The 23,481-nt window shown below is 46.0% G+C and overlaps 1 protein-coding gene across 2 annotated transcripts in view; it reads left to right on the top strand.

Annotated features, from left to right (window-relative positions):
• Positions 1-5,914: 5,914 nt before the first annotated feature.
• The window catches only part of GNB1 (G protein subunit beta 1), a 47,738-nt gene continuing 30,171 nt past the window's right edge, over positions 5,915-23,481 (top strand). Inside the window, exons 1-2 of one of the 2 annotated variants that reach the window (XM_040458657.1) lie at positions 5,915-5,969; positions 21,024-21,126. In XM_040458657.1, coding sequence (XP_040314591.1) covers positions 21,070-21,126 — 57 coding nt within the window. In that variant the 5' untranslated portion in view covers positions 5,915-5,969; positions 21,024-21,069. Of the gene's footprint in view, positions 5,970-17,299; positions 17,431-21,023; positions 21,127-23,481 lie in introns of those variants that run through there. The other variant, XM_040458666.1, reaches the window with a different exon arrangement.

Raw genomic sequence — 23,481 nt, 5'->3', positions numbered from 1 at the left:
GATAAAACATGACTGCCCACACTTAACAGGGTAAGGACTAATTAATGTCCTTGGGTCTGCTCTGCTCTGGTCTGGGGATGTCAGGATTGCAGGTGACCGTACACCTGAATGTTCTTTCTGTCTTAGGGTTATGTTGATATAAAAGAAATCATTCCCAGGAGATGTACCTTTGCTCGATTTGAAATTTTAATGCAGCCAGTAAAGGAATCCTCTAGATATGTCTCAAGAAGATTCAGTTTTTAGCTTTTGAAAAATATGAAAATAACAATACTCGTAAATACTAGTATTTGGTCCTTAAAACCTCGTGGTGTATTAGAATATATATGTATAGGAAAGTTTATCATTAAATATTAATATCAATATCAATGTCAAGGTAATATTTAATATTGCTAAGTTAACAACTCTGTAGAGTCAACCGTAGGCTCAGCTGATTTTTTTCCAAGAGGCTTCAAAAGACACATAACCTTTGACATAATAATCCCATCTTTACAGGACACCTGGGTGGCTAAGTAGGTTAAGTGTCCGACTTTGGCTTAGGTCATGATCTCAGGGCCGGCGTTTGAGCCCCCTCATCCGGCTCTGCTGACAGCTCAGAGCCTGGGACCTGCTTCAGATTCTTTGTCTCCCCCACTCTTGCATGTGATGTCTCTCTCCCTCTCTCTCCCCCCAAAATGAACATTAAAATTTTTTTTTATTTTTTATTTTTTTTATTTATTTTATTTTATTTTATTTTATTAAAAAAAATTTTTTTTTCAACATTTATTTATTTTTGCAACACAGAGAGACAGAGCATGAACGGGGGAGGGGCAGAGAGAGAGGGAGACACAGAATCAGAAACAGGCTCCAGGCTCCGAGCCATCAGCCCAGAGCCTGACGCGGGGCTCGAACTCCCGGACCGCGAGATCGTGACCTGGCTGAAGTCGGACGCTTAACCGACTGCGCCACCCAGGCGCCCCCAAAATTTTTTTTTTAAATAATGATAATTCCATCTTTTTTTTTTAATATATGAAATTTATTGTCAAATTGGTTTCCATACAACACCCAGTGCTCATCCCAAAAGGTGCCCTCCTCAATACCCATCACCCACCCTCCCCTCCCTCCCACCCCCCATCAACCCTCAGTTTGTTCTCAGTTTTTAACAGTCTCTTATGCTTTGGCTCTCTCCCACTCTAACCTCTTTTTTTTTTTTTTCCTTCCCCTCCCCCATGGGTTTCTGTTAAGTTTCTCAGGATCCACATAAGAGTGAAACCATATGGTATCTGTCTTTTTCTGTATGGCTTATTTCACTTAGCATCACACTCTCTTGATAATTCCATCTTTAGAAATCTGCTCTAGGATTTTAACCTTCTTCAACCAGGGAATCATAATGACCTTGGCTATTGGGTATTTCAGCTAAGTGAGCTGTGATGCCCACAGTTGCTGAGAATGGCTGAGCTACCACCCCTCCCCTTTTTCTTCTGTCAAGCGGCCTTTTCCACAGTGGCCCATGTCTTTCCCCCTGACCCCCAGAACAGGAGCTCTTTCCTCCCTGATCCTTGGAATCCTGTCCTGGCCATTCACCTGTGGTGCAGGGTGTCCTGTGTGTGCATTTCTAGGACTTTGTATGGATCACACAGGCCTGAGTGAAACTAGCCCTTAAGTTTACTTGTATTGGTAGAGCCCCCCCCCCCCCCCGTACATTATAGGCTAATGTCCCCTGGCCTGGGAGACCCATGTGGGGGCACCTAGGCTAAGCTGTTTTGATGGCTTGTGTTCTCAGCATCCAGCACACTGTCTTATATCCTAGGTATTAAAATGTATTTATTGAGTGAACGGATAGACGTTTAGGAGATTTGACCCATAAATCACTTAAAGCCAGGGTACTCAGGTAGACTTCAAAGACTCGTGTTTGAGGTGTAGCCAGAGGCAGCCTGAGACAGTGCTGGAAAGGAGGGCGTATAGTGTCCAGCAGTCTGGTCCTTTTGTGAGGGAATGGTCTGGAAGCTTTGCACCTGACTTGCACAGTAGACCTGTCCACAGGAGACAGAGGGTCGCACAGTAGGGCTCCTGCCTTCTAGCAGAGCTGCCTCCACCAAGGGAAGGGGGTCTCAAAGCAGTGTTGTTGGGTGGGTAAGGAGTTGTTCATTCAAATTATTAAAAATGTTTGACGGGGCACCTGGGTGGCTCAGTCGGTTAAGCGTCCGACTCTTGATTTCGGCTCAGGTCACGATCTCATGGTTTGCGGGATGGAGCCTCGCATTGGGCTCTGCGCTGACAGCTCGGAGTCTGCTGGGGATTCTCTCTCTGCCCCTCCCCTGCTGGTGCTCTGTCTCAAAATAAGTAAATAAACTTTAAAAAGTTTGATTTGTTCATAAGATTGCTGAGACATTTGTATTTACTCTGTTAAATCTATCACTTGAATTTTACATATTTTAAATTTTGATTAGGATTGGCTTTATAAACTGTTAACCTTTTTCTTGAATTTTTGTCTATGTCTTCCTTTATCTTCCTCCAACTTCCATTATGGATTGCTTTCTAAAAAGATGTGAGAAAACTTCAGCCTGTCCTCATGCCACCCCTTTGTTCCACTTCATAGCAGCACCCCTCCCTTGTAGCCAGGCTTCGGTGTAACCCGGGAGGCCCTTCTCCACCTGTCTGAGAACCATCGTTCTCAGGTCTGGGCAGGCACTGCCCCCCGCCCCGCTTGTGGGCCCTAGACACCTGCTGGCTGGAAGGGATCCAGTGTTACCAGCTCCTAGGAGTCTAAGGATGCGCATTGCCTCTCCACTTACTTTTGCCTCCAGGAGGCAGAGTAGCATCGTGAGACTTCGGCTTTGGTCTCATTAAATCCCCAGTTTCCTGATTTTCTACAAGAGTGATGCTCCTGGCTTAGGATCACATGGCTGTGTGCTGCTGTCTGGAACAGTGGTCTTGTCTTCTGCGCCGAATAGTCAGTAAAAGAGCCCCATCTGGGTCTTATTTTTAGCCAGAAACAAATCCAGACAGCTGTACGTGTGAATCCAGGCTGAGGCGGTTTGATTCTGGTGTCCACACCCTTTCTCCCACCGTGACTGTGCCCATAGGAACTGCAGGCTAGGGAAATACTTATGGGGGTGTGGCTCCCCGTTTTCTTCTTCCAAAGAAAAGGAATAGGGAGTTTGCTTTCATGCCTTGAGCCACGGCAGTCTAGGTGTGTGAATCAGAGCAAACTGTGATACATTTTTCCATTTTAATTTTTTTCCTACTTGTCTCTTGACGTGGAAAGTACCTCAGAGGATTTGTATTTGGAGACTGGGATTAATTGTGACAACCAGTCTGAAGGTGGAGCTCTCACCTGAGCCCATATTCTCCCCAGGGACACCTAGTGGCGTCCCGAGTTAGTTTTGGTTGTCACACTGGGGAAGGAGGTGCTGTTGAATATCCCACAGTGGGCAGTACAGCCCCCTCCCCTGAGAATGACCCAATCTAACCAGTCCTGCCGGAATTTGCCACTGCCTGCTTATAGACTCGGTAGTTCACTGACACGTTCACTGACACGGCGGGTGTGCCCTCCCGAGAGCTCCCCTCTTTGGGTTTGTGAAGGCCAGTTGGCCAGCTGTTCACTGATTTTCTTCAGCTTCCTCTTCCACCTCCACACCAACTGGTTTGGTTGTTCTTTTAAGTACCTTTAATGGCACATTTCCTCCCCCCCCCCCCCCCCACACCCTCTTTTTTGAAATACAATTTGTGATACGTTAAGGGAACCAGTTAAACGTGAACGATTTAGTGGCATTTAGCACACTTCCTGTGTTGTGCAGCCATCACGTCTATCTAGTTCCAGAACATTTTCATCTTCTCAAAGGGAGCCCTGTATCTTTTGAGCAGTATTCATTCGCACATCCATGTACACAGAGAGCGCCCCTCGCAACCACTGCATTCTGTCTCTGTGGGTCTGTCTCTTTCCTAGAAGCAGAATATTTTCTATTTCACGTAAATGGAACCATATACTTTGTGATCATTTGTGTGTGCTTTCTCCACACAGCATAATGCTTTCGGGGACCGTCCACACTGTAGCATGTGTCAGTGCTGCACTCTTCTTCGTGGCTGGAGAATATTCCATTGTTGGCTGTGCCACATTTTGTTTATCCACTTATTCATTGACGGACATTTGGGCTGTTAGCACCTTTGACCATTGTGAATAGTGATGCAGTGAAGCGTGTGGACACGCGTTGAGTACCTGTTTTTGGTTGTTTGGGGCTACGTGCCTAGGAGCAGCCGTGCTGCATCACATGGCGAACCTGTGTTTAACCTTTTGAGGAAACTCCGTACGGTTTTCTTTCCACACTTAACTTTTATTGACAGGAAAGCTTGTGCTTCATTACAACTTATGCAATGTAATTCCCAAATAAAAGTATTTTGTGAGGTAAGTGTTTTAGAATTCACAGTTCAACTGGGGGACATTTCATTTTGTTACTACCTCTCCTGACCTCCAGACTAGATGTGTGCCTGGGGGTTTGTAGCTGCACAAGGTAGTGAGTCTGTCAACAGGCAGGTAGGTGGTAATCTGTGAATCATCCAGAATTGGTCTTTTCACATAATTTGGAGAGATCACAAAAGCCTATTTAAATATTTTCAAATTTAGTTTCTGAGAAAGAACAAGCAGAGATTTCAGAAGAAATCTAGAATTAAGTGTACTTCGGTTCTGGCTGCAGTACAGAGAGAGGAAGAGAGTCGGGGATTCTTCCAGATGCCAGAGCTGGGGCCCTGCTGCCGCAGGAGTGGTGCGGAGCTGGCGGGTTGCACGCACACCCCTGTGGACCAGTCACACTTGGAAGCAGTCATGCCTTCTTTGAGAGGCAGATGAGGTCCTTTACATGTCAAATGGCCAAGTCTGGGTGACAGGACTTTAGAAGCTTCTTGAATTGCAGTGATTGTTTTTACCATAATGTAATTTTTCTAGTAACTGGATTCTAAGTAGGTCTTCCCCGTGTATTGTTCAGTTGGATTCAGAGTATTTTCCATGAGGCATTTCTAAGTTTTCTTTTTTTAAAGAAATTGAGGGACACCTGGGTGGCTCAGTCGGTTAAGTGTCTGACTTAGGCTCAGGTCATGATCTTGGGGTTTGTGATGTCGAGCCCTGCGTTGGGCTCTGTGCTGACGGCTCAGAGCCTGGAGCCTGCTTCGGATTCTGTGTCTCCTTCTCTTTCTGCCCCTCCCTCACTCATGCTCTGTCTCTCTTTCTCAAAAATAAATAACATTAAAACATTTTTTTTTTAGGGGCGCCTGGGTGGCACAGTCGGTTAAGCGTCCGACTTCAGCCAGGTCACGATCTCGCGGTCCGGGAGTTTGAGCCCCGCGTCAGGCTCTGGGCTGATGGCTCAGAGCCTGGAGCCTGTTTCCGATTCTGTGTCTCCCTCTCTCTCTGCCCCTCCCCCGTTCATGCTCTGTCTCTCTCTGTCCCAAAAATAAATAAATGTTGAAAAAAAAATTAAAAAAAAAAACAAAACTTTTTTTTTTTTTTTTAAAGATAATGAGATCGAGGGCACCTGAGTGGCTCTGTCAGTTGAGCGTCTGACTCTTGATCTTGGCTCAGGTCATATCTCAGGGTCTTGGGAATGAGCCCCTCATTGGGTTCCACGCTGAATGTGAAGCCTGCTTGGGGTTCTCTCCTCCCTCCTTCTGCCCCTCTCCCCTGCTCCCACTTCCTCCCCTTCTCTCTCTCTCTCTCTCTCTCTCTCTCTCTCTCTCAAAAAAAGAAGAAAGAGAAAGAAATTGAGATCAGAGTTCTTTTGCACATTGAAAAGCCAAATACTAAATTAGTGTAAAGCACCAAGTGAAATGGTTTGGGGCAAGAAATGGTGATGGAGAAGGAATGGATTTATATGCTTCTTCAAATGTATGGAATGTTACTCCTCTCAACCTGAATGCAGTGCATATATAGCCTTTTCTTTGTCTGTTGCAGACAATTTTTCATGCATTGGAGACCAGACCAGAAGCACTTCTGAGTTAAGGTAATGTTGAAGTAATTGATCCTTGTCAGTTTTTAAAGCACAATGTTTAAATTTTTTTTCAGGGTTTCTTATTTTAATAATTTAATTTTTGTGTAGTTTTGCCCACCTCTTTTTAAGCCCATAGTTGGTTTTCAGAACAAATTGTTCCTGAGAAACATGTTTCTTTGAAAGGCTCCATCCAGTGTTCAGAAGGAAGAGTTAAGGCCCCAGAGACGGTTGTTCACGTTCTGGACAAGAGCAGAACTTCTCCAGCTTTTTTAATTAGAAAGCAAGAGAGCCCTTTTTCCAAATCAAATGTTGGTTCAAATACCAGCAGATGGTTCAGATAGACGTGAAGCCACATGATTCAGAGAAAAATCCCCGTAAGTGTGTACGCAGTGAGAGTGTCACAGAGTCGGGGGTCAGTGAATCTGGTTGAGGGTACAGAGTTCCTTGTGAAATTCTTGCAACTCAGGATAAGTTAAGAGAACTTTAAATTAAAAAGCAGAGCTAAATTGAATGAATTCGTTGCTTGAACGATTGGTTGTCCCTGTGCAGAGGGTTAACTTGACACCATAGACAAAAATTAGAGTGAATCATAGACTCTAAATATTAACGCTAAAAAGAGGACATAGAAGGTTGTGAAGACTTCGGGTTTGGCGCAGGTTTCTTAATTATGACGTCAAAGTTAACAATCCATAAAAGAGAACATTTGTAAGTTAGACTTCGTCAAAATTAAAAGCTTCTGCTCCTTCCAAGACACTATTAAGAGAAGGAAAAGACCAGCCACAGGCTGGCAGAAAGCGTTAGCGTGTGACATGCCTTAGATGACAGGTAAAGAGCTCTCAACATTCAGTATGAAGGACGCGAGTGATTTGAACGGACGCTCCACCAAAGAGCATGTAGAGACAGCAGATGAGCATTTGAAAAGATGGCCAAAATCATTAGTTATCAGGGGATGGAAATTAGATCTGTAAGGAGACACCACTGTCCTACTAGATGGACCAACAGGTGATCCCACCAAGTGCCGAGAAGCGCGTGCGGGAGCGGGGCTTGTGGGCGCTGCCGGTGGGAGAGGAAATGGTGCCAGCACTTTGAAAACAGTTTGGCAGTTTCCTGGTGTTAAGCATATGCCTACCATGTATGCTCCACTCCTCGGTGTGCACCCGAGACCAGTGAAAGCAGGTGTGCACATAAAGACTTGTACGGGCAGCAACACGGGTGAGTCTCAGCAGCGCCGAGTGAGTGGAGCCAGACCACGAGAAAGTACATACTCTGTGACTCCATGGGTATACGCTCCTGGAAGTGTAGTGTATGCTGCTGATGTGTCGTGACAGAAAGCAGATGAGTGGTCACTTGGGGTGGGGCAGCATCCCAGCGGGGCACAGGGGGACGCCTGCACACGGTGGAGGTGTTCGTTATCTGAGCTGTGTTGTGCATGTGTCACATGTCAAGTTGTGCATATGTGTCGTGTGACCTACACTTCAGCGAAGATCAATTATGTTTTAAATACTAAATGAACAATTAGAAAGCGGCGTGAGCAGGTCTGACCTCTACCTGGTGAACCCTTGTGTTTCACGGTCGCCACTGTTGATGTGTTCTTGGTTTCTGCAATGGGGCCTACTCTACTGACTCTGGGGAGGAAGTCTGGTGGGTGAAGGAGGAGGTAATTTTCTGTCTCTTAAATCATTTCAGGCTAAAAAATCTTAGTACTACTTTTACAAGTTCAATTTAGTGAGTGTTTACTATAGTTCAGTCAGGTTTTAAGGGCCTTGTGTGGGTTCTCATGGGCTCCTCATAGCAAGTGAGGTGTGGATACCATTACTGTCTCCATTTTTGGACCAAAAACCAGAGTCAGAGAGAGGTTAGGAGCTTAGTGGAGGCTACCTGGTGATGAGAGGGTCAGAATGGGACCCTGGGCCCGAAGCACGTGGCCACCACACTGCCTCCAGCTGGCAGTCCTGCTCAGGTGGGCTGGATGTGCACACGAGGCCAATAAAAACTGTTTCTGCCGGGAAACCCAGGGGTGTCCCTCATAGTTTGCAGGGAGTGTAAATGGCACCGCAGGGAACTTGGGAGTGAGAGCCCCTCACAGGTGCTTGAGGTCATGAAGTTGTTCCCTCCATGGTGCGTGTGATTGATTTCCAGCTCCCATCACCTTCCCTGCTAGACCTTCTTTCTGGATGTGTGCCATTTGTTTCTTAGACCACGTTAATCACGTATGAGTTCTGGCTCTGAAATAAAGGTGGGACTTCCTGTTTGGCCTCAACAGGTTTGCAGGGGCTGGGTTTATTGAATAGTTGTTTTTGTTTTTGTTTTAATGTTTATTTATTTATTTATTAAAAAAATTTTTTTTTAACGTTTATTTATTTTTGAGACAGAGAGAGACAGAGCATGAACAGGGGAGGAGCAGAGAGAGAGGGAAACACAGAATTTGAAACAGGCTCCAGGCTCTGAGCTGTCAGCACAGAGCCCGACGCGGGGCTCGAATTCAGGGACCGTGAGATCATGACCTGAGCCAGTCGGACGCTTAACCGACCGAGCCACCCAGGCGCCCCAATGTTTATTTATTTTTGAGAGAGACACAGAGTGCAAGCAGGGGAGGGGCAGAGAGAGAGGGAGACCCAGAATCCGAAGCAGGCTTCAGGCTCTGAGCTGTCAGCACAGAGTCTGACGCGAGGCTGGAATGCAGGAACTGTGAGATCATGACCTGAGCCGAAGATACTTAACTGACTGGGCCACCCAGGCGCCCCTATTGAACAATTTTTGATCACATAGTATGTGCTAGGTTCTGTGCTCGACACTGGAAGCAAAAAAGGTGACCTAGGCTAACGACGAGATGTGGAGGGAAAACATGATGGCACAGGTGGGTTCCACCAGACATAAGGTTCAGGAGAAAGGCTCACTGGTCATTTCCTGTGACTCCAGAGGGAGAGGTGCCCTCAATGAGGGTAACTCATACCTGCTCTCCAGCACTGGCTCATCCTGGTCTTTCCATGACGTTGCCTGAGCTGCCATCCCCGAAGTACTTTACGGTCCCCACCACGGTCCCCACTGTTCCTCTGATTGCTGTCATCTGGGTGGGTGACTGGTTTGTCAGGGGACGAAAGGGAAGTGATGTGGGGACAGGAGGCAGGGTGGTAGGGACGGATGGGGACCACGCCTCTCTCTGTTTCTGATTGGGAGGACTAGGATTGGCTTTATGCAGGGAGAGCCTGGTTCCTGCTCTTCTAGCAACATGATAAAGTGAATTCCACCCCGCACCCCCCATTGAGTCTCTTCCTTGTGAACGAAGAGATGAGGATGGACTGAGAGCTGTGCCGGCCACTGTGGCAGTCGTACCGTCGGCCACGTGTGACTCGGGCGCTGTGAGTGAGGCTGGTCCAAATCAGAACGTAAACCACACATTGGATTGTAGAAGCTTAGCATGACACACAAATGTAGAATATCCGTTTATAATTTTCTCTATTGATTACGTATTGAGATAACATTTTTGATATATTGGGTTAAATAAATACATTATTAAAATTAATGGTAACCTGTTTCTTTTTATTTTTTCCCTATGTGTACCAGAAAACAGAAACTTCTGAAAGTGGTTCACGTTGTGTCTCTGTTAGACAGCAAGCCAATTGGACAAGAGACGTAGGAGCCTGTGAGCATGGGGGCTGGAGGGGATGGGAGACCCAGAAACTCTTATTCCTAATGAGTGGCTTCTCCTGACCTAGCTGGAAAGCAATTTTAAGATGCTTCCTCTAGAAATGGAGAAACCAAGATCTCTTGCCCCCGATGCAGCACTTGCAACAGGAAGGAGAAAGGTCTCTGTGCTTCCCGGGTCAGAAGGCGGCCTGACGTGTTAACTTCTGTTGCATCATTGTCAGCTTGCCCTGGCGGAGTGATATGTGGGTGCAGGTGACCGAGAAGTGGAACGTCTTTTTATGGTCCTGTGACCGTACCCAGCCAGTCACAGATTGCTTATAGTGCCTGGCGTGGTCAACTCCAGAGGTACCTGAGTCCGAATTGTGGTCTTGCCATTTGTGACTCCCTCTATTTCTCTTGTTTCCCATGTGGACAGTTGGTAGGACCTCTTCCCAAGATTGTGAGGACACAGCATGTGCTCCTGAGTCACAGCTGTGACCTGGGAGTAGATCATAAATCCCTTTTTACTTCTGAAGTGGTTAGGAATCCAAGCGGTAACATCCTGGAGACCTAGGTCCGCAGAAGGACGTTTGACTGTCACTCTTTTAGACTCTGGTGCCGGAAGACAGGGAGTTTGTCTTTTCACCACAGTGTCCTCTGTCCATGGCAGATGCTTAGTAAACAGATGTGAGTGAATGAATAAGGTGTGTGTAGAGTGAGGCCAGGAGTGCTGCTGATTCAAGAATTCAGGTTTTTTGCTCTCCAGCTGGACATCACACCCGATCAGAGTGAGCAGGCTGCACCTGTTCCCATTGCAGCCGAAATGATCTGCTGTCGAAGAAGCAGAGCTGTCTGGTAGAAATCAAGACACATTCAGAAGAAAGAAGTAGTGTTGACGGTGCGAGTCGTGCTTCTGGTTTCTGCAACTTTATGGGGAGATGCAGAGCTACAGACCGTCTGAATCTACAATCTGCCGTGAGAAGACGGCTTAGGACGGTTCTGCTCACCAAGCATAAGACACCAGCTCCCTGGGGTATCGGTCAGACTGTCTCTCACCGCTGTCACCTAGAATGTGGTTCTGCATCCTGGTCGTATGTGTTTCCACTCCCATGGCCTGTGTTTCAAATCATGGACACCCCTTGGCCACTGCCTTCAGGTGGGAGGGAAGAATCCGATGGCCTCAGAAGGAAGCATAAGGGCAAGCTGGGCACAGGCGGAGAGAGTGCCCACGGACCAGCTCGCACGCACACGCGTCTGACTCTGGAAGAGGCTCTGGAGGAAGAGCTGCCACCAGATGAGGGACATCTGGTGAGGAGTGGCAGAGAAGAAGGGCACCCCTCGTCCTGGTCAGAGACAAGCCGCCGTCCGCGTGTCTTCGTTCCTTCGGCTTCCTGGACTCAGGGGGCAAGTGCCGTGTGAGACGCCGAGGCTGGAACTGGGCGCGGGCGGTCTCCGCTTCTCTGAGGCCCCTTCCGACAAGAGGCAGCGCCACAGAGGAGGGGCTGGGCTCAGCTCCCCGGGGCTCTGTCAAGGGCTGTAAGGTCCCCAGGGGTGTCTTCCAGGTTCAGTTTGGTGCTCTGTCAGCCAGAAATATGAGGTGGGCTAAGTTTCAAGTTCTTGTCTAGTTCAAGAATTTTCCTAAACAGGCACAAAATAGTACGCATAGTTTAAATAAGTCTGAATTTAAAATTACTTAGTACAGGGGCGCCTGGGGACCTCAGTCGATTGAGCCTGACTTCCGCTCAGGTCATGATTTCATAGTTTGTGAGTTCAAGCCCTGCGTGGGGCTTTGTGCTGACAGCTCAGAGCCTGCAACCTGCTTCGGTTTTGTGTCTCTGTCTCTCTCTGCCCCTCCCTCACTCACACTTTGTGTGTGTGTGTGTGTGTGTGTGTGTGTGTGTGTGTGTGTGTGTCTCTCTCTCTCTCTCTCTCTCAAAAATAAATAAACATTAAAACTTTTTTTTAAATTAAATTATTTAGTATAGATAGCAGAAATGCCTTCTCTCTCGGCCTCTTTGGTCTTGGCTGCAGAAGCGAGGTGGTGAAGGGGACACTGTCACTTGGGAAGTGTAACAATAAGATGCACAGGCAGTGCCACCACCCTCAGAAGTCAACCTGTGGCAAACGCGGCTACCCTGCCAAGCAGAAGGGAACTTGCACCGGAGCATCAAGGCTGAAAGATGAAACACCCGTCGGGACCAGGTGAATGAGGCACCTAGAAATGGGGTGCTGCAGATGCAGGTCTGGATCCCGGGAGGGGCAGCACCTCGACCCACAAGGGCAGCTGTCTCAGCCCCTGGTTCCTCTTAAGGATTTCAAGGAGACGTCGCACGATAAGTGTTCTCGCTGAAAAAGAAATGATACAGTGCAATCACAGGATACAGTTGACCCGCAAGTGACACGGGGGGTAGGGGCGCCAACCCTGCCCCACCTCGGGCAGTTGCAAATCCTCATAATAGCTTTTAACTTCCCAAACACTTCACTATGAAGAGACTGCTGTTGCCCAGAAGCTTAGAATAAGTCTATTAGGATGTATTTTATACATATGTCATATGCCGTATTCTTAGGATAAAATAAATAAGAGAAAAGAGAACATCTGTAAGAAAATCACAAGGAAGAGAAAATACACTTATGGTACCGTACTGTATTTATCAAAACCGATCCATGTGCAAGTAGACCCGTGCAGTTCAAACCCCTGTTGTTCAAGGGTCAACTATATTTGAAATTAAAAAAAAAAAATTTTTTTTTAATGTTTATTTTTGAGACACAGAGAAAGAGCATGAGTGAGGGAGGGGTAGAGAGAGGGAGACACAGAATCCAAAGCAGGCTCTAGGCTCTGAGTTGTCAGCAGAGCCCAATGCGGGGCTCGAACCCGCAAGCCGTGAGATCGTGACCTGAGCTGAAGTCGGACACTTAACTAACTGAGCCACCCAGGCGCCCCTGAAATTTTTTAAAGAAGTTTTCAGTGACATACATCTTATCAGATTTAATTTTAATATGTTCTGAAGTATAAATTGTTTAGAGTAAAAATTTATTTTATTTTTTATATATTTTTTAATGTTTATTTTGAGAGAGCGTGTGCATGCAAGAGCAGGGGAGGAACAGAGAGAGAGGAGAGAGAGAGTACCAAGCAGGCTCTGAGCTTTCTGTGCAGAGCCTGACACGGGGCTCGAATCCGTGATCTGTGAGATCACGACCTAAGCCAAAATCAAGAGCTGGATGCCCAACCGACTGAGTCCCCCAGGGACCCCTCTGGTAATTTTTAAATGTGGCACTGCATGGCGGCCTGGAAGTAACTTATGCATGGAGGTAGAAATAGTGCTTTCTGAAGAAGGGGTTTAAGTAAATAAATAACCCTTGGAATCTGTAATTGTTGATCTGGCTGCCTTCTCAATCAGGCACGTCTCCGTGTAGGGGAATAGGGAGGTTTACAAAAGTGATTATTGTTATTTTTTTATGTTTATTTTTGAGAGAGAGAGAGACAGAGTGTGAGCAGGGGAGGGGCAGAGAGAGAGAGAGGGAGACACAGAATCTGAAGCAGGCTCCAGGCTCTGAGCTGTCAGCGCAGAGCCCGACACGGGGCTGGAACCCACGAACTGCGAGATCGTGACCTGAGCCAAAGTCGGACGCTCAACCGACTGAGCCACCCAGGCGCCCCATGTTATTATATTTTTTTTGATAAAAAGTCTTACTTTTTGTCATTAGACAAACTGTGTGCTTTACAGTCTGTCCATGTTGCATTGCTTTCCTGTTGTTGTGAGGCTCATGGCTAACTTTTGTCAGATTTTGGTGTACGTGGGCCTGTTCCGACCCCTTGCTGGAGCACTGGTAGAGAGCTGGGAAATCAGGGAGGTGAGTGCCAGAGTGCATTGCGGCCATTCACGGGGCAGCAGGCTTTTCCACTGCACTGATGTCGGGGTTGAGCACAGACTTCTGGAAGGACATGTTAGGTTCCCACCAATGCACTTGAGTGTGAGTGGCATTTGGCTATCAGTGACTCTCTGAATTGCCTGTGTAGGTTTTGTCATTTGAAAAGCATTAAGAACCTTTATTTTTTTTTCAACGTTTATTTATTTTTGGGACAGAGAGAGACAGAGCATGAACGGGGGAGGGGCAGAGAGAGAGGGAGACACAGAATCGGAAACAGGCTCCAGGCTCCGAGCCGTCCGCCCAGAGCCCGACGCGGGGCTCGAACTCCCGGACCGCGAGATCGTGACCTGGCTGAAGTCGGACGCTTAACCGACTGCGCCACCCAGGCGCCCCAAGAACCTTTATTTTTAAAAAGTAGTCAACAGAAGTCAGTGAGGCTCCTCGTCTGCCTTCTAGAATGTCGGTTGGGGACCTCAGGGTAGTCAGACCATTTGTAGGGCTACTAGGTGTGTTCGCTTTCTATAGAGATTGTTTCTTGGGTCTTACTTTTCTGTTCACAGAACTAGCATGCTTGTTGTATGAATTTATTCCTACTGAGGATGATTAAATTTTTGCATTCTCCTAGTGCTTTAGGGGATGCACCTTAAATGGCGTTTACCGGTAAACTGAGAAAATTACACCGCATCACCCATAAATGCAAAACATGCAAAGTGGAAGTCTCTTGCGGGTGCATTATCTGACAGTAAGCCACTTAAGTAAGTGGGGCTGTTTATGATCTGCGTCAGAAAGTTAAGAGCAGGAAAATCTGAGGGGACCAGGGAGATGCTGAGGGCAGATTATTTAAACACACCGTATCCTAGCAGAGTGGCGCACACACATCATCCCTTTTCAAATAACATGTAAAAGTCTGCCGGATCGTTAACACCGAGCCAAATGAGGATGTCCTGTGATTACATTTCCTGTGTTCGTCTTCGTTACCATTTGCTTACCCGTATAAAGACTAGTTACGGTTCACTTTTTATTTCATTGAATGTTCTGATATTTGCTACTTCATAGAAGCCGATTGGGTGGTAATTATCATCAAAACAATTAAGTTTTTATCACTTTCTTAAAGTTTTTTTTGTTTATTTTTGAGAGTGCGTGCGCGTGTGCACACACGTGTGTGAGTGGGGGAGGGGAAGAGAAGAGAGGATGACAGAGGATCCGAAGTGGGCTCTGTGCTGGCAGCAGAGAGCCCGACGTGGGGCTTGAACCCGTGAACTGTAAGATCATGACCTGACTCGAAGTTGGGACACTGAACTGACTGAGTCACCCAGGTGCCCCCTATTTTGAGAGAGACAGAGACAGTGGGAGTGAGAGAGGGACGGGGGCGGGGGGAGAGAGAAAGAATCCCAAGTGGGCTCCGTGCTACCAGCTGTGGAGCCGGGCGTGGGCTCGAACTCATGAAATGTGAGGTCATGACCTGAGCCAAAACCAAGAGTCAGACGCTTAACCGACTAGCCACTCAGGTGCCCTTTTTATCACTTTTCAAACGTGGATATATAAGCTTCTCTCAAAAATAAACATTAAAAAAAAGAATAAAAAATGATTTATTTCATTTTTTTATTAAAAAGATTTTTTTAATTTTTATCTACTTTTGAGAGAGAGACAGAGACAGAGCAGGAGCGGGGGAGAGGCAGAGAGAAAAAGGGAGACACAGAATCCGAAGCAGCAGATCATGACTGACCCAAAGTTGGACACTTAACCAACTGAGCCACCCAGGTGTCCCAAGAATTTAAAAAAAAATTAAAGCAAATCCCAAGATCACATCATTTCACCAGAAGTAGGAAGTATTTCTAACCTTTGAGGGTTTTACTCCCCTTGTGAGCCAAACAAAAGAACAGCAGCTCTCAGACGTCACCAGACCCCCAGGCCATGTTCAGATTTTCTTGATTTTCTCTAAGAAGTCTCTAACATTTTTAAAAACCATTTAATGGAAAATCGAAATGCATCCAAAAGTTAATAGTACAAGAACTTTGTCATCAGACTAGAGCAGTTACCACCTCACAGCCGGTCTTGCTTATGTACGTCTTTGCCTGTTTTCCTCCTTGTTTCAAAGCAAACTTCAGACCCGTCATTCAAGTCTTTACTACGTTAGCATGTACTTCAGATGACGGGCTGTGGGTGGGTCGTGTTGGATGCAGTGTCCACAGTGTGCTTCCCGGGGCGCCTGCTACAGCCACAGTGACCCATCGTGGCGGCGACGGCCTGCCCGGTGTGGCTCGTGGTGTTCGGGTGGTATGTGAGGCGGGGAGGGTTTGAGTTTTTTCTGTTGCCCTTTGGATTTGCGCACTTATAATTTTGGAGATTAACTTGGATTTGGGAATGACAGAACAATAGAAAAACTGAAGACAGGTTTAAATTCCTGGTGTAAATCCCTGTCTCTCAAAATGCTTCATTGTCTTGGAGATGAGGGAGGGCACTTCTGTGGCTGAGCTGATTAGAACGAACCGCTGCCCCGTGTGACGCTGGATGCGCAGCGGCGCTCGTTTTGGTTTCTGAAGTTTGAGAGTTGTGTGAAGATTAAGGGAAACTTCACTAAAGTCCACTGGGGATACTAGAAGGGGAGGCTGATAGAGCCGGTGCCACACGATGTCAGGTACAGGCCCCAGTTGGAAAAGATGTGCGCTGCGGCTCCTACGGGAAGTCCACCGCCCCTGCCCCTCAGCCAGTGAGAAACCTCGTCCCCCGGAACCCCTGCTTCTCTCCAGTGGGCTTTCATTCAGAACAACCCTCCCAACTTCCCCTTCCTCCCTCCCTCCCTTCCTTCCTTCCTTCCTTCCTTCCTTCCTCCTTCCATAACATAACGTTCCTTTCCTTTATTTGTTGGACTTGCCTATGGTTTTGCTGTAGCTCGCCTGTCCGGGATTGCAGTTCTCTGCTGTTCCTGAATAAACTTGTCTTTTGGTGGTAAAGTAACTGGCAGTTCTATTCTGAAGGTTAAGAGGTGCTCCTGCCATTCGGTTCAGTGCCGCACCGTGGGCCCAAGGCTGTGCCAGCAGCTCATGTCTTGGGTTGCCCTCCTTTTGGCCGCGAGACCACGTGTGTGCTCTGTTGCAAGGTGGACTTCACGGTCTAATCGCTGAAAAGCTTACAGAGCACTTTCCAGCTGTCTTACTTAATTTTCATTTCAGCTCTGTGGTTTGGGTGACAGGATTCCCATTCTGTAGCAGACGGGCCAGAGTACAAAGTGACTTGATGTCATGTTCCTGGTATGTGGCAGAACCAAAACTCGGAATCATGTTTTCTTTAACAGGCTTCACACCCAGTACAGAGCCCACCACGGGGCCTGAACTCATGACCTTGAGGTCAAGACCTGAGCTGAGATCAAGAGTCAGACGCTTAACCAACTGAGCCACCAGGTGCCCCCTAAATTTGGAATCATTTTTATACCATCACCCCATTTTGCCATTAACAGACTGGCAGTATGAATGTCATTGTTAGTAACTATAGGGTGCTGGGGGCACCATTGAAGTTCCTTCCCGTACTTTACTGGGGTCTTGAGGAGAGGGAAATGATGCTGCCTTTATCACGAAGTGAGGGGGAGCTACCTGAAGCACGTTATGTTGCAAATGTGAAATATTTGAATAAAAAATTTGGGTTAATGCTTTGACTTACAAAGATGTTGGATACAATCTAAATTAGGGCAGATCATATACTTGCTTTTAAGTTATTTAAATTTCTATGAAAAATATTTTCAGAAGTTCTAAATAAAAGCTAATGGCAGATGTGGGTCATAAAGAACAGATGTGAGATTCTCAGCAGGTCCTGTCTTAGCGGATTAGACTAGGGAACGCACTGAGTCAGCACAGCCAGAGCTTAGCAGTGACTTTGCGGGGAAGGCGAGACTGAGCCCCGGCCACGGAACCTGATGGTGGGGCTTCCAGAAGCCACTGGGGAACCAAGGGTAGTGAAGAGAAAAGCAAAGTGATCCCATGTAAGTAACACTTAAAATGTATAGTTTTTAAATTAGCAAAACTAATATAAACTGCATTATCAATATTTGGAAGATGAAGAGGAAAACATAACCAATAATTCTAATGAAAATACTATTAGTCTTTTTAAATGTCTTTCTTTAACTAAAATATATTTTGATTCTTCTAAAATAGCTAAAATTATTACACACAAATTTGTTTTGATTTAATATACGACAAGCATTTTCCCAGATGTTTGTACCATCAGACTATTCTTATTGATACGTAATAGTTCTCCCAGTAAAAAGTTGACATTAACTAGTCTTATTTTGAAAACTGAAAAGTATGGACAAAAAAAAAAAAAATGTATGCTTCTTGGTTTCAGAGCCCAGATAACTTGTTAACCTTTTATTTAAAAAAGATGTTTCTTCTTTTTAAATACACAAAAAGAAAAGCATCATCATTTATACACTATTCTGTACCTTGTTTATTTCATTTACTTTATCCTCATAGAAGAGCATTCAGGTGAACTTTTAGTTGATAGGAATAAGAAAGTTTTTTGTTTCCTCTCAGTCCCGCTGTGTATTTGAGTGCGCGCGCTCCGTCCTCGATGTCCGTGGGATGCCACTTTCTCTTCGGGTGAGCATGGACTGGCTGGTTTTCCGCCTATGATGCAGGGTCGGTGTCCATTAGCTTCTAGCGAAGGGGGCCATCCTTCTGTGGATGCACATGTACATCTCATCAAGGTGGTCCTGGACAGGGCCCACCTAGTGACAGGAAGGCCAGTATGCTGGAGACCCTGAGTGCCCCTTCATCAGTGAAAGTCCATCCATGTATAAAAAACTCCTTTTCCAGATTTGATTTCAGAAGATAACATCTTTGAGGTGGAGAATGGAGAATGTAATTTAAAAAAAAATTTTTTTAATGTCTAACCATAGGTTTCTCTTTCTCTCCAGGCCAATCATGTAAAATAGGTCTCCCAGGACACTTATTTTAGTTCTAGTAGCGGTAGGAATACCTCTTTTCTTAAAAATGAACAAATGTGGGTTTTGAGTCTCTTTGTTGAGACTCAAATGTGGGCACTGCTTGTAGAGGGATCTGTAATTAAAAGGCAGTATTAATAATTTATGCTATTTACTGATGAAAGAGAAATAGATCTGGTTTTGTTCTCTTTGCTTGTGACTAAAGGTTCAAATCAACAAGTATTGGTATTATTGCTTCTGAAATCTTGTGGGGTAACTGAGTTAAATGGATCTTCTCATTTTTAAGACACGTAGGTTTTCAGTTAATTCATTTCTCTGGTTTAAAGCAATGCAACTAGGTGATTACCACATATATAATTCTACAATATATTTAAAAAGAACATCTAAGATGGGGCGCCTGGGTGGCTCAGTAGGTTGTGCGTCCAGCTTCGGCTCAGGTCATGATCTCACAGTTCATGGGTTGGAGCCTCGCGTCCAGCTCTGTGCTGACAGCTCAGAGCCTGGAGCCTTATGTGTCTCTCTCTCTGTCTCTCTCTCTCTCTCTCTCTCTCTCTCTCTGTCTCTCTCTCTCTCTCTCTCTCTCTCTCTCAAAAATAGACATTAAAGGGGTGCCTGGGTGGCCCAGTCAGTGAAGCGTCTGACTTCAGCTCAGGTCATTATCTCACAGTTCGTGAGTTCGAGCGCTGTGTTGGGCTCTGTGCTGACAGCTCGGAGCCTGGAGCGGCTTCGGATTCTGTGTCTCCCTCTTTCTCTCTGCCCCTCTCCTGCTCATGCTCTGTCTCCCTCTCAAAAAACAAATAAACATTAAAAAATTTTCAAAAAAAAATAAAAATTAGCTCAATATTTTAGTGTTTAAATAAGAAGTTACATGTGTTGACTAAAACTAACGAGTCAGTTCACGTCATGAAAACCATTAACTTATTTTTCTTCACAGTTCTTAAAAGGATGGAATAAAGTGACTTCTTTATAGACTAAGAACAGTTCTCTAACATAGAGGCGGTGGGTGATGTTGCTGGAATCCAGCTACTCCCAACTCTGCGTAATCGTGTAGGAGATGTGATATGATCACATGTACATACGTGTGTGCACGTGAGCGGTGGCAGGACGTCCTGGCCGGCAGGAAGAACCAGGGCAGTCTACAAGCTCAGAGGACACAGCATCCCAGCTTCCTCTTGTGAAAATTCCCTCGTATGTTCTTGGTGCTCTTACTGTCACATACGTTAATGTTCACAGCTTGCAGTCCGAAAGAGTTTGTAGGTGAGGGCTGGAGTGAGCATCAGCCTGTGTGCCACAGGCTAAAGTGCCTGCAGTGTAGCCTCCCCGGTGCTCCCTTTGATCAGGGAGGCTCGAGGCGTTCTTGGAAGCATTCCACATGCTTCCGGCACCCGCTTCAAGTAATGCCTTTAGAAACAACTATTTTGGTCAGAAATATTTCTGAAGCTGTGTCACTGTGTATCACCTTCCCGAGGTGCCTTTACCTCCTGTCCTGTCCCTGTAAGGCCTTTCCTGATGGTTCTGCGGACTTTCACTGCAGGTCAGTGCTGGTGACACGAGATTGCTTTCTGGAGGTCTAGCGTGCACCCTGCCCGCCCCTCTGTCCTCTGCCTGGCCTGTTCTGTAGCTGTGAATAGATGGCACGGTTGAGAGCAGGAACTAAGAACCCACACACGCTTTTTAAAGATACTTCTTCTTGGGAAAGATATTTTTGTTTTCATCAGTAAGTATACATGGAGTTTCTGTAATGGAAACCACGTCAATTTATTCTGAGTGCGTATGTGCAGAATAGGGAAGTTTATCTAGACTAGGAACTCTAACAAACATGCTTCCTGGGTCCTCCAGACAATTTCCCCCAGATATGTTTCAATCTCAAGAAAATGAATAGCCATTGTTAATTAAGTATCTGGTGATTATAATATTAACTCTGTGACTTTTGCATAAAATCTCCTTTGTGTGTTTGCAGAGGACGATGAGGCCCCTGGATAAGCCACGTTTGCACGGGGGAGCCAATTGTTAAGAGATGTTGATATATCCTCAGTGTGGGGATACATTGGTCATAATTATGACTGACTTAGTCATGTTCTTGGTCGGAAATGCAACCCCCAATTATGACATTCCCTTGGAAAAATAAGTCTCTGGTTTAACGGGATGATTTTGTTTGGACTCTGATTTAAGGAATGGTGTCTAGTAAGACTGGGGTGGAGCGGGGTTAAGGGTGGGTGGCATGGCTGCTCGTGGACCTATAAGGACTGAGGTACTGCTTCTGAGTTTACTGGGATCCCAGGACCTGTTTTGGTGGGAGAGCAAGATGTCCCTGAAGCAGGGGCCTGCTGGATGCCATATTGAGTCTTCTTAGAATTTGCTGTGTGGGCATTCTGACATCGTTGGGGGGAAGGGGGGTCATGGGTTCAAGATCATTGACATGATGTTGAGGTACAGAGCTGATGAATAGTAGTAATTATAATTTATTAATCCAGCCCTTGGTGGCATTTTATAAGTTCTGATGAATGCTGAAGAAAGGTGCTCTGATCTATAATAAAATCTTAGCTCTCAAATTTGGTTCCTTTTCTCGTCTGCTTCATTAAGTTCCTCAACCACTGTTTATTAATTTTTTTATGCTTGCATTTCTGTTTCAGATCTCAGATTCCTTGAAGTGGCATTAAAGAGCACTAGGACCTGAAAATGAGTGAACTTGACCAGTTACGGCAGGAGGCCGAGCAGCTTAAAAACCAAATTAGGGTATGTTGCTATATGTGCGTTTAGTTTATTTTGTAAATCATTTGGATTTCAGGTCAGATGTTACCTGTTTGGGGAAAGGTGGGTTTCAGAATGACTGCTGAGTGTTTTGGATTGAAACTGAATTTTCTCTGGCCCAGGATGGGCTCATTACAGAGTCAGATATTTGGCCTGGCACATGGCTTTCAAGGTTTTGTTTTCTAGTATATCATTATTTGAATATACCAAAAACGCTTTCAATTTATGAACATCTCTTCTGTATATTTTTTCTTAACCTTGGGAATTTGCTTCATGACATTCTCTTGGTCACTGTGTGGAGTGTGGTGTCTGCTTCCCTCCCTTGTGACTGTTTAGTCGAGGACAAGAAACTGGTTTAAAAATAAGGGTATTAACAACAACAATGGCAAGTGTCTCCCGTGTGCCAGAGGTGGGCTGGAGAAGAGTGCTGGCATGGACCTGGGCGTCTACAAGTTTTCATAGGCTGTTACATGAGAGCAGGTGCATCTAGCTGAAGATGAAAACACCACACATCGTTCACCTGCCCTGTACAGCAAGGAGCCCCCGACTCTTAAGGTGTGAACCCCAGCCTGTCACTGGCGTGTGCTGTCCCACAGCAGAGCCCTTGCACTTTGGAAAGGCAGGACTAGGAGGGTCTGAAGGCATCAGTTCTGCTCTCCTCCGGTTTCGTGAGACCGTGTTTTTAATGAACATTTTCTGGAGGAACATTCAATGCCAGTACTTGCTCCTGTTCTCAGACTGTTGATAAGAAGGCCTGAGACAAGGAGGGTGGACCCCGGAAAACCCATCCGCAAGACACTGAAGCAGATCCATGTCCGCTTGAGGCAGGGGCTCCTCAAGGCCTAGCTAGTCCCACAGCATCGTTTTCATTTTCAGTGTGTGTCTGAGCAACAAATTGTTTTTCTGAGTCCATGATGAGATTGGAGCCTGGTTCCTTTCAGATGACCAGCTGTATGTTCAGAAAGCTGGGTGGCAATTGGAGAAAGAAATCATCATCATTGGAGCCAACTTTTTTCCTAAGCTTGAGAAAAGATAATGGAGTTTTTTAAGTTACAGCCAAGAGGAAACAAAGTAGCTTTCAAATTCAGATTTTAAATCTTAACATTTAAAAGATCAGATACATAGCTCAATAAAAATGAGGGAGATTTGGTGTTTTTAATTGTTTGCTCTGATCAGACTTGTTTAATATGTCTGTCTACCTCTACCCTCCAGAGTAGAGAAATCAGAACTTTGTGTTTCTAACAGCTATAAATTGTTTAAGTAGAAGATGTTGTTCGTAGTGGATTCAGACCTGTTCACAGCAGATGCAGAAAGTTTGCGTGTTGCAGGAGAGAGACCTCTGGTTTCAGGCAAAACCAATAGCCTGAGAGCTCATGTTGTGTCTCTTCCAGTCTTGTGGAGCTGGTTATGTCGTGAGCCTCAGACAGCCCCCCGGGGGACAGCGTGAGTGTGGGAGCCACACATGGGGTTTGAAAGTATGAAAAGAGGGGTTCCTGGCTGGCTTAGTTGGTGGAGCGTGAGACTCTTGATCTTGGGGTCCTGAGTTCAGGACCCGCATTGGGCATGGAGATTAGTTAAAAATAAAGTTAAAAAATGAAAGTGTTAGAAGAAACAGGCGGAGGGGCGCCCGGGTGGCTCAGTCAGTTAAGCGTCCTACTCTCGATCTTGGCTCAGGTCGTGATCTCAGGGTTCGTGGGGTCAAGCCCCATGTTGGGCTTGCACTGCACTGGTGGCATGGAGCCTGCTTGGGATTCTCTTTATCCCTCTCTGCCTCCCTCTCTCTCCCTCTCTCTCTCTCTCTCTCTTTCTCTCACTGTCACTCTCAAATAAATTTTTAAAAAAAGAAACAGGTGGAATCAATTTTTTTTTTATTTAAAAAAAAATTTTTTTTTTTTTTAAGAGACAGCAAGAGAGTACATGTGTGAGCAGGGGAGGGGCAGAGGGAGAGAGAAAGAGAGAGAGAGATTGAGAATCTTAAGCAAGCTGCACACAGCACAGAGCCCGACGCGGGACTCAATCCCACAGCCCTAGGATCATGACCCAAGCCAAAATCAAGAATCAGATGCTCAACCAACTGACCCACCCACATGCCCCCAGGCGGAATCAGTTTTTAACAGACTGTCTAAACCAGTGTATCTAAAATATTGTCATTTCAGCATACAGTTAATAGATTTAAAAAAAATTTTTTTAAGTGTTTATTCATTTTTGAGAGAGAGAGAGAGAGACAGAGTATAAGTGGGGGAGCGGCAGAGAGAGAGGGAGACACAGAATCCAAAGCAGGCTCCAGGCTCCGAGCTGTCAGCACAGAGCCCGATGCAGGGCTCAAACTCACGGACCACA

This window comes from Herpailurus yagouaroundi, unplaced genomic scaffold, assembly GCF_014898765.1.
Source record: "Herpailurus yagouaroundi ecotype Mexico unplaced genomic scaffold, PumYag 77, whole genome shotgun sequence".
In the NCBI taxonomy this organism is placed as follows: Eukaryota; Metazoa; Chordata; class Mammalia; order Carnivora; family Felidae; genus Herpailurus; species Herpailurus yagouaroundi.
Note: the sequence above shows the minus strand (reverse complement) of the source record. Positions and strands in the feature narration are given on the sequence as shown.